This window comes from Prunus avium, chromosome 5, assembly GCF_965620075.1.
Source record: "Prunus avium chromosome 5, drPruAviu1.hap1.1, whole genome shotgun sequence".
Taxonomy (NCBI): Eukaryota; Viridiplantae; Streptophyta; class Magnoliopsida; order Rosales; family Rosaceae; genus Prunus; species Prunus avium.
Window position 1 is genome coordinate 26,094,364 of NC_142288.1, and position 11,286 is coordinate 26,105,649.

The window sequence follows — 11,286 nt, forward strand, 5'->3', positions numbered from 1 at the left end:
GTTTTGTTTTTTACACTGTCACCAATAAAGATATTATGTTAATTTTCCTTTGCTCTGCCTCCATGTTCATACTTTAACACAGAGAGAGAGAGAGTGGGGCTGAGAAGGCTAAGCTAAAGTCATTATAACTATTTAACTTTTATGAGTTTAGAGCACCATATGGTACTTGGTATCCATGTAAGGCTTGAAACTAAGGTTGCAGCCAAAGTGAAAGTTTGCCCCATATTTAACATTGGTGGGGAAATAGGAAGGCCACAACATTTCTGCCACATTTCATGATATCATTTACCATCATTCTGTTGATTTTTTTTTTTATAAAAAAAAAGTAGAGAAAGATGAATGATTATGGTACTCAAGAAAGCTTTATCATGTTTTTAACAGATGAGATCTCATAGCTGGAAATTATATCTGCCCAGGGACCAGTACCATAAAACAAACTCATAGTCAACCTATGCTTTTCATGATTATTTAAGAATTTGAAAGAAAAGAAAAATGTACTCATTATTGGGATATGCCAGCCACTGCTGCTAAACAGTCTTTGAGTTGTGCTCAATTTGTGTGTTGGGTGTAAAAGGAAAAAGATTCTAACAGTTGGTCAAACTTTCAGAGAAAAAAGAGAGAGCCAGCAGCACCAACCATTGTGGTAAATCAGCACATATATGCTGCATAACAGCAGACAAATTGCCCCAAATTGGATGAAAAAAATTCAAGATGGCAAAGCTTAGATGCGATTTTCATATGCATCTACAGTGTCACCCAAATTAGAGTAGCAGTGACAAAAATGACAAAACCACAGCTCAGTTGCCCTTCCCTTTAAGCAGGCTTTGTAATAATTTGAATGATATCTCCTGAACCACTAGCTCAACAGAATGATGATAAAACCATTAAGAAGAACAAGAAGGAGAACTATAAGGCATGTTTATTTGTCTAACCAAAAAAAAAATCCAACTTGTTGATTTTAAAGTCTATCTAATTAATAAGTCAGAATTGCAGAATGCATAAGCCCATTCAGAACCTGACAGTTTCATACTCAATGGCTTCTGGACTTCAAAGACTTTGTATTTTTACCAAGAATTATGAACATCAGAAGTAAATAATAATAACAACAAATCCAAATCCGATACATTAAAGCTAGCTATGTATCGACTGCATACTATGAAAGCATATATATATTGGATGTTTTAGTACACATATTACAATATCGCCCATCTCAATAGGAAAAGTACTCAAAAAATTAAAAAAAGTCTTACAAGGAACAAGGTAATATGAGAACATGCAGGACAGCAACATGGTATTTGCTGCACATACTCAAAAGCCAAAAAGATATAAAAGAAGAACTAAAACTGAAAGGAACCCAGAACAAAGAAGGTGATCGGACCAGGAGAGCTTCATTCCCCCGTGATTATGGATCGATGCTATCGACACCTACATCACTATGCTTGGCCTTGGAGGAGGAGGAGGAGGAGAGACCTCAAACTTCTTTAAATGGCAGCTCCAAGAACAAACACTCATCTCTTGAAGTTGAGACAGAAGCTTAAATTGCTTCCAATATTGAACTTCCAAAACCAAAACTTTCATGCTTAATGTGACAAATTCAAAAGCAGCCACCATGGTTGTCATGGGAGGGAGAAGAAAAGAGCAAGAGAAGTAGCTAGCTAGGGCATGATATGAGGAACTCACAGAACATATAAACATTGATATATACATATATATAGATATAGAAGTGGCAAGGAAATTGGCTTTATTTGCAGAGACAGGTGAAATATTGTGATGCACGCATACTGTGGAGACCTAATCTTATATTCCCGCATGCACGTTTTTTCTCTTTAATGAACAGTCCCAGGGGCACGTTTCCACAGGAAAAGGAAAGCCAAGAAACAAAAGATACAGCACAGTGGAGGAATTTTTCGTTTTGGAGGTGGGATTCATTTGAAGGGTAACAAATTTTTCAAGGCAAAGCAAACTAGCAAAGCATACATGGTGCCCCAGCTCTTTGTAAAGCCAACCCCTTCATCAAAAAGGATCTTTATCTATGTTGGTCTTTGAATTTTTGGCTCTTCTCTCTTTTCTCTTTTGGTCGGTTCATGTCAAAAGAGGATTATAATTTTCTTTTTGTGTTGCTTTTGATATGTTCGGTGTTTGATTTGGGGTCACTCTGTTATTTTCAGAATCTTATGAGATCAAATTATAAATATCAGACATGTATATTAGCTGGGTCAAGACTCGAAATTGTACTTATGTCTTGTGGTTGACCATCTAAACTTCATAATGACACAGTTAAGACCATGATTTGCTTTACGAAAGATAAAAATATGTATCATAATTTATTCCTACCTAAGCTTATGCTCATGATATGCCAAAATATGTACTAGTCTATGAATTATTTTGTCAGCTAATGCTACTGCATATCTAGGTCATTCGGATTTTACGTCATTTGTCTTTATTGAATTTTTAACTTTGATTCGTTTAGCGTATGTTATAAACATAATGCTTTTTAAGACACAATATTTCGCATGTAAATTTCTCGTATTTAGTTGGGATTTCCATTTGTCTTGACAATTGATTGACACTCTCCACCTAAAGGGCTCAAGATAAGAGAGCAACGTATGTCTCTATCAAAGGGCTAATCTCTTTCAATCTCACAACGGCCATTTTTGTGTAAGCTTCCCGATTGAAAAAGGAATAAAGGACCACCGTTGTTATGTTGCGTAAGTTCTCTACCCAAACCTTTCCACAGCACTCGCAAACTTCTGGACCCACAGCACACATGACCCCACCTGCCTCCTCTCCTATAACCAACTGCCACGTGTATTTAGACTTGCAGGGAGCCTCGCACGCCCGTTGAGAAAAAAAAAAAAGGGCGGGTTCCGGGTTTCACTTTAATAACCGAACCCAACTTCGCGTGAAAGATACTCAAGGTGGGTGGGGCCCATATGAAACCGTTCCTACAGCATTGGTGGGCCCCTCCTTGTGAAAGTCTTAAAAACACATGGGCCCCCATTTGGTTTCGACAAGCCCATGGGCTCCAATTTGGACGCAACTCTATTCGGGTTGACCCGAAAAGGCTTAAACCCTGGAAATCCCCTAATTGATATCAGTGGCTTCTTCTGTGGTGTAGTCTGACTCTTAGTGAAAAAGTTTAGCAGCCATGAATCGAGCAAAGGCAGCATTGCTCAAAACCCTTGGCTTCGCCAACTCGCTCGTGTTGACCAGGTCCTACGTCACAACTCGGCCGATTTGTTCTCAGGTGACTCAATTCTCTCACCTCTCACACTTTCATTCTGATCAATCATGCGGTTTTCATTTCCTCAATACCCATCAAAGCCTGTTCTTTTCCTCGGCCCCCAACTCGGTTCTGCAACTGGTTTTGGCTAACCAGTGGTCCGCTGAGTTGGAGAACGAGTTATCTGAGTCCTACCCATCACTGACCCACGATGCAGTTATCTATGTTTTGAAGAAACTGGATAAAGACCCAACAAAGGCTTGGGATTTTTTCAACTGGGTCTGTGAGAAAAATGGTTTTAGGCCAAGCTCTTCGGTGTTTAGCTTGATGCTTGGGGTTTTAGGGCACAAGGATTCAATGAAACAGTTTTGGATCACTCTGAGGCAAATGAAAGAGCAAGGCTTTTACATTGAAGTGCAAACGTATAGGCAAATCGTAGAACAGCTTAAAAAGGGGAAGATGGATAATGATGTTGTGGCTTTCAATCATTTTTTTGAAAGGATGATGCAAGATAATGCGACGGATGAGGTTGCGAAGAAGGTGGCCGATGTTGTTTCGGGGTCAGAGTGGAGTGCTGGAATTGAGAAAGAGTTGGGGGAGCTCAAAATTACGTTATCAGATAATTTTGTCATAAGGGTATTGAAGGAACTTAGAATTTGCCCATCGAAAGCTTTGAGCTTTTTCCATTGGGTCGGTCAAAGTTCCGGTTATGAACACAATACTATCACATATAATGCAGTTGCAAGGATTCTTGCACAGGCTGACTCAATTGGGGAGTTTTGGAGTGTGATTGAGGAAATGAAGGGTGCAGGTCATGAACTGGATTTGGACACTTATATAAAGATTACGAGGCAGTTTCAGAAGAGCAAGATGATGGAGGACGCGGTGAAGCTATATGAGCTCATGATGGATGGCCCTTATAAGCCTTCTGCTCAGGATTGCAGCCTGCTTTTACGGAGCATCTCAGCAAGTGATAAACCAGATTTGGATATGGCGTTTAGAGTTGCTAAGAAATTCGAGTCTGCAGGGAATACACTCTCTAAGGCTCTTTATGATGGAATTCATAGGTCTTTGACAAGTGCTGGCAGTTTTGATGAAGCAGAGAAAATTACGAAGGTTATGAGAAATGCAGGGTATGAGCCAGACAACATTACATACAGTCAATTGGTCTTTGGACTTTGTAAGGCCAAGAGACTTGAAGAAGCCTGCAACGTGCTGGATGAGATGGAAGCAAATGGGTGTGTTCCTGATATCAAGACTTGGACCATTTTGATTCAAGGACACTGTACTGCTAATGAAGTTGACACGGCGCTGGTTTGTTTTGCAAAGATGATCGAAAAAGGCTGTGATGCTGATGCCGATCTACTGGATGTCTTGATAAACGGATTCCTTAAGCAGAGGAAGATAGAGGGTGCATACAAATTGCTTATAGAAATGGTGAATATGACTCGTTTAAGACCCTGGCAAGCCACATACAAAAATCTTATCGAAAACCTGTTAGAAGTTAGAAAACTCGACGAAGCATTCGCACTTCTTCATTTAATGAAGAAACAGAGCTACCCACCTTATCCAGAACCTTTTGTCCAATATATATCAAAATTTGGCTCAGTGGAGGATGCTGCAGAATTTTTGAAGGCATTGTCTGTGAAGGAATATCCCTCGTCTGCAGCTTATGTCCATGTTTTTAAATCATTCTTTAAGGAAGGTAGAGACTCTGAGGCCAAAGAACTGCTTTATAAATGCCCTCATCATATTCGAAAGCTTGGTGAAATTTCCAAACTTTTTGGTTCTACAGAAAGCAAGCAGACTGCTGCTTGACATGTATTTGTTGCAGTAATGTTCATGGTCAACTACTGAACTGTAACGTCTGCCCATTTTTAAACACAATGGGAAATTAGCCTCTGCTTCTTGTTTTCTTCAATGTTAGTCCGTTTTGAAGTTATTTCTGTCTATTGATGCATATAGCCTACCATTTATGAGATTTCAGGAAGGCCGTGATGCTTCAATAGAATATAGCCACTTCGCTGTTTTTTATGGCTTTCGTTTTTCTTCTTTTTTTCTTTTTTGGGTACAGATTATATGATAATTTTAACTATAATCTTCATCACAAACAAAGGGAAGCTGCTAATGCTTTAAAATGAATTAGATTATAAGTCACAGTTTGCAGTAAGCATAAAAATACATTGTTCACAAGATGTGAAAATTAGTCGATTCAGTCAGGTAGCTCAGAACGCTCCCTCCTAGCTGTATATATCATTGTACTCAAGAACTTGCTAGGGTCACAACCATAAGGACTTGCAAGAGCCGCATGCCCTAGAAATGGAAGCTTTCTTAAAGATCGTCCACTCAATCCCTAACCAAAGTAAAGAAGCAAAATCAACAATCAAATAGCTTTATAAAATAGATAAAAAGGGGCTAATTTAGAAGGCATTGAAGAATCAGTTCCTCACCTCACATGCTTCTGCTGTTTCAAGCAATTGTTTACACATGTGTAGTGTTCGGGCATCTTGAACCTCAGGCATATTCAATTTCTCTTTCAAGCTACCGTAGTTAGGAAGCATGGGGCTTTCACAATCCTAAAATTTACAATGTTCATTAGACATGGCTTCAATTTGAAACTTCCCCACATTAGCACTTAATGGAGAAGGTAATATAATAAAGCTTTAACAAATATGGTATCTGAACAAGTTAAGACAGATACGTACCTCAAAATTTGATAAAATTCCTGTTCGTATAAGTTCCTGCAAGCAGGACCTTAGGATTTCATAACGCGCTTGCAGAGTTGGGGGACCGACATATGCTTTTATATCAGCTCGATCAACAAACGCAATATCTGCAACCCAATAAATGGTAAATACATAAATACTCAGATTCTTAGAGTTTTTTCCTCCTTCGACACAGAAAATAAAACATATCATTAGGGAAAGAGCGAAGATAAAAAAATGCTCCCAGCAAACAAAAAGAAAGAACACCAACAATAAGAAAAAATGAGAATAACATTCAGCTAAAAACTTTGATCCCAGCAAATAGGTTGGAAATTAGGGAATGCGGGAATCTGCTTCTGTAGCATATTAATATACAGCAATGCTTATCTACTTTTCATAGCTCCTCAGAACCACAGTGGATTGGAGACTGATGAGAATACTATCATAGGCAAACCACAAATAGACTAAACTGTTATATACAGTGAGAAACGTACATAAACTCTTTCCAAGCTACAACTTTCCACTCCAAGTTAAAGATGAAAAATAGCAAGCAAACCCAGGGAATTTCATTTACCATGTTAGGAAATTGATTACAGGCTTACCAATAGCAGCCGTTATGTTGGATGTTGTTAGAATTATCACATTCGGTGCTGATTTCAACTTGTCCAGCTGAGTTAGCAGGGCATTCACTACCTGGCATGTCATTTTTTAGGTGCTATTTGGACTGGAAAATGAGCTAGTGTGAACCGTATCCAAAAAATTTCTCTATATTCACAATATGTTCAATCAAAAAGCTTAGAAAGTATTCTAGAATATGAGAAATGAGAAAGCATGGTACCCGAATAGAATCTGAAGGTTCAGAACCAGATAGAGCAGCTTTTCTAGCAGCAGCGAGGCTTTCAACTTCATCTGCAGCATCACCGCATATATACAATCACAACCCAGATGGAAGAAAGATGACCATGAAATCAGAAATCACAGTAAAATTAAATCTCACCAATCAAAACAAATACCAGATTGTTTTCCTCTTCTACCATCTCTTGAATTTTTTGGAAAAGCTTTGCAACCTAAGATTGAAAAATATTTTATACAAACTGCATATACAAAATCCCAACTCTTGTTTACAAAGAGCAGAAGCATCTTTCGAGAATTATAATATCAACTACGTACCAATTTGCCACTCTCGGAGAACCATTTACTGAATAAAGAATGTGCATTAACTTCAATCAATTGGCACTGTGGGTATCTGCAAAGCATATAGTAATGAGTCTGGAATGCTCACACGCTTCCATTTTAGTAATATATATTCGTCTGAACAAAACAATACATCAACAAACCTGGAGTTAAATCGAATAGATAGTTTTTGAGCCAGTGCTTTACATAAAGAGGTTTTTCCAGTGCCTGGAGGTCCATGTAAGAGAACAATGCTGCAAAGGGATAGAAACAATCATATCGGTGCTAAAGAGCAATTCCTCAATAATCATAAAATACAGGCATATGTGAATACAGATGAAATCAACAAACAAGTCCTTACCGATTCCATGACACAAGGAAAGGATTGACACCCTTCTCAGTAAAAAGCAATGCACTAGCCGCATACTGCAGCAACCTTTGCTTGAGACCAGATTCATAAATTAAGCTGGAAAGGTAGAAGACCATGTCACAACATCAGTTGATCGCAACCTACTAATGGGGGAAAAAGTAAAGAAGTAGCAAATTAACCTTTCCCACATCCCATCAAATTCCTTTGCAGGAAGAATCCATTCATTAAAGGTAGAAGGTTGTCCATCACCACTTACGTCCTCACATGCTCCCTCTTCACTAAGCTGACAAAGCAAATACGAGAAAAAGATCAATACTCGAAACAGATATTGAGTCCCAAAGTAGTTCAGATGTCACAGGCAGTACCAACTCAGACAACCCTTACCACCAGGCACCAAATAAAGCAGAATTCTAAAAGGCAATGGTAACAGACTGTTGCTAGTTAAAGATAAATAAACAAAAGCAAAGTAAACTGATACACCTACTGCCTATGCTATTCATGAGCACTGCAACTCACCTGAAAAACATGCACAACAGGCTTTACTTGCCAGAACAAAAGGATCTCATGGTTCTGCACCCACTCATCTACAAAAATAAACAGTTCAGTAATCAGAACTGGTGAATATCTGAAAACTGCATCCTCCTCCTCCTCCTTTATATGGTTAGAAAAGAAATAAAAATAGTGCTGCCGTCAACTTTCCATTTTATAAGATGAAAAAGTTCAGCTGACAAAAAGTCGCAATATTGAGCACAGCTGATCATCAAGTTTAAAAAACTTCTTCTCTTTTCCTTCAATATTTTATTAACCTCAGTGATCAAATTCAAAGATAAAGAAAAAAATAATACCCGTGTCACAAATACAGATTCTTTGCACATTTTCCGTCAGGAACTGATCGTCGGGCGGCACGGGCACAGGTCCATCAGTATAGCTTAAACTCCTCTTTTCAAGCATTCTAAGCATTTAACAAAAAGGAAACCAAAAGAGACGTTAAAACAAACATATAAGACCCAATTAAGATACAACTCAGAATCATTACTCGAAAGTTAAGATTAATGGAATTTAACAGCACACCTCTCAACGGATGACCGTACATCGTCAATCGGAGCTGTGCTTGAGGGCTTGAGGGAGACTTCAACTGAAACCGACAATCAATTTTCTTTAAAGAAAGTAAATTTACAACTAAATCATCAACACAACCTCAAATTGGAACAATTTGAAACTCAAAATGATGAATACGAAGTCGAACGGACCTGAAACAGGTACTTTGTCTTGGGGAAGACTAGGAGAAGGAGCTGAGTCTACCGCGATGACGCCGTTTTGGTCCGGAATCTCGGTGTCTTGGGGGTTTTGCAGAGAGATCTCCATGGGACTGGGAGCACTCATTTTCGGGTTTAGGGTTTGAGAGACTATGAAGCGGAAAGCATCACACAGAGAAGCGAGACCAGCTTGGAGGGGATGAGCCAAACCCTAGAGCCCAAAGAGAAATCCGGTAAATTGTTCTTCAAAATGGGCGGGAATATTTTGAAACTTCGTGTCCAGCAATTTATAATATACATTTTCTTTTTCAAATAAATTATATCTTTTTCTATTAGTTTTGTAAGATTTGATTTTTTATTATCTATAAGCACAAGTTAAAATTTCATAATCACATTACCTTCTTCTTCTTTTTTAATATAAACGAACTCGGGTGCAGGGTGGGGATCACATCCGCTCTAACCAACTTGACTAAGTCCATATCTGCAACATTACTTTCTTTGTTACCATAGGTTTATTACAAAGTTAACCTTTACCTAATTAAATTATTAATTGTTCTTAACTAGTTACATTTGTTTTCAAAATATAAATTTTAAAAAATATAAGAAAGATGTCCTTTCTTTGGTAGCACCATGAATGGAAATGGGGCCTTGCCCAGCCCACTTTGTATGCTTATTTTCCATTTGGTATGTGTTCACCTCACATGCCCATGAAAGATAAAATCATCCTGTCACCATAAGGATATGATTTGCCAACTTATCTCACTCTTTTCTAATGGTAGCGATGTGAGGCTCTAACTTTCCCAAGATAACATGGCCCATACAAGACTTTGTTAGAGAAGAAAAACAACCATGAAGAAAAAGTTACAGCCTGAGGATGACAGAGAACTTGAAATTCTCAAGGCTGTGGCACAGGCTTGGTACAGCCACTCCAGCGGCTCTAGGCCCACGTCCGAATTTGACGCTCACCGGAGAAATTTCAGAGGCAGATTACCGTCTCGGTTCAAGCTCGAAGCGATGAGAAAATCTACATCAGCTAGTAATCAGGCTAGTGGTTATACAGCATGGGACTTTGGGCAGTCACTCTGGGATGCTTATGAGATTGTGGCCGTGTCCAAAAGTTTAGAGACTGGGTTATTCGTTGATGACAATCCATTTAATGAGCTGGATAGTCCGACCCGAGTCGTTAGGAGGCGTAGGGAGAGCAAGCACAGCCTCAGAAGTTTGTTTGATAAAATGTCTTCAAGGAGATTTTATGAGGCTGATGTTCCACCTGATAATGATACGTAATTCTGGTCCTTCTGTGAGGTTCTTTTTTTTTTTTCTTTTTTTTTTCTTGGCAGCATTTTTGTTCTTGTTAATGTGAATTGCAGCTCAAGCTTGCCTTACCATCGCAATTTTCTTCTAATATAGCAAACAGGGGAATGGGGTGGGGAGAGCTTATACTTGGGTCATTGTGCATATAACTTTTGACACCAGAAGTACATAAAAAAGAGAAGAGCCTGAAGGCACTTTTTTTTTTTGGGTGTGTTTGTTTGTTTGTGTTGTTATGTGCTTAATTTGTTCAAGATCAAAATCCTGGACAAGCATACTTGTGTTATTATGCGCTTAATTTGTTATGTGCCAGTGTACCTATGCTTAAAAATAATCCTCTTTTGCTTTTTTCCGAATTCCTCCATGTATTCTTTATGGCTTCTTATCTATGTTTTGTGTTTTGATGCTGCTGGTGGTTTGGTGAGATCTGTAGATGATTGATTTTGAAGTGACAAGATATGCAAAACTATATTCAGTTCTACCACCTTTTATCATTACCTAAATAAGGCTTGGATCAATGCTTTCTTTTGGGGATCAAATACCCTACAAGTTGATACCTTTGCTCTAGAATCTCTTCAGATGCATAGTCCAATTTGATCTTGAAAATGATAAGTTATTCCCCACATTATTGTGGTGCTGGTCCTGGAACCTGGTAGATACCCTGCCATGGGCTTCAGATCAGGTGCTCAAAACAAAGATGGCATAAGACATGTGCTAAGCACGATTCGATTCGATATAAACATATTTTCGCCCACATCACGGTCCTCTTGTCATCTGATTTTCCAATGAATTGGCTGAACTTAACTACTTTAGGTTGGTGGCTCAAGCCCTATGCTAGCCATACATATCAATATTGCAGCACTTGGTTGAGGCAGGGCTCAAGCAAGCCAGTTAATTTTTGGTACCTAAGACCTATCAAAGAAAACGCTTTGGAAGGGCTCTTCGAGGCCATTTTTCTGCATAACTTGTACCTCTAGTAGTATTAGTATATGTATAGTCGTCCATTCCTTCAACTTCAACAGAAAAAGTTAAAGCAAATGGGAGGCCACATCTCTGATGTTCATACGACCATTGCTTTGCTGCATTAATAACAAGAGCAGTATACTAGCAGAGGGGCAACCCATCAAAACTATGAACAAGAACAGCAATAACAGCAAATATAACTATAACTTTAACTTGTTTATTTAATAAGTGAAACTTAACAATGGCATCCTACTAAGAGCCAAGGAACTTCAGCATTTATAAAAG

At 38.6% G+C, this 11,286-nt stretch overlaps 3 protein-coding genes across 3 annotated transcripts; 2 read left to right on the top strand and 1 right to left on the bottom strand.

Moving 5' to 3' along the window:
- The first annotated feature begins 3,113 nt into the window (after nt 1-3,113).
- BIR6 (Pentatricopeptide repeat (PPR) superfamily protein) lies at nt 3,114-5,144 on the top strand. Its single transcript, XM_021946065.2, has one exon. The coding sequence runs from the start codon at nt 3,149-3,151 to the stop codon at nt 5,039-5,041; it is 1,893 nt and encodes a 630-aa protein (XP_021801757.1). The 5' UTR covers nt 3,114-3,148; the 3' UTR covers nt 5,042-5,144.
- Nucleotides 5,145-5,323: 179 nt separating this feature from the next.
- On the bottom strand, nt 5,324-8,997 carry LOC110745900 (pachytene checkpoint-like protein). Its single transcript, XM_021946058.2, has 14 exons — nt 8,722-8,997; nt 8,543-8,606; nt 8,317-8,423; nt 7,988-8,055; nt 7,651-7,754; nt 7,463-7,567; nt 7,266-7,355; nt 7,099-7,174; nt 6,926-6,995; nt 6,767-6,837; nt 6,531-6,621; nt 5,929-6,056; nt 5,674-5,799; nt 5,324-5,576 (listed from the first exon to the last, which is right to left on the bottom strand). The coding sequence occupies exons 1-14, from the start codon at nt 8,852-8,854 to the stop codon at nt 5,436-5,438; spliced, it is 1,374 nt and encodes a 457-aa protein (XP_021801750.2). The 5' UTR covers nt 8,855-8,997; the 3' UTR covers nt 5,324-5,435.
- Nucleotides 8,998-9,455: 458 nt separating this feature from the next.
- On the top strand, nt 9,456-10,394 carry LOC110745904 (uncharacterized). Its single transcript, XM_021946062.2, has one exon. It carries the CDS (start codon nt 9,577-9,579, stop codon nt 10,012-10,014), a length of 438 nt encoding a protein of 145 aa, XP_021801754.2. The 5' UTR covers nt 9,456-9,576; the 3' UTR covers nt 10,015-10,394.
- Nucleotides 10,395-11,286: the final 892 nt, after the last annotated feature.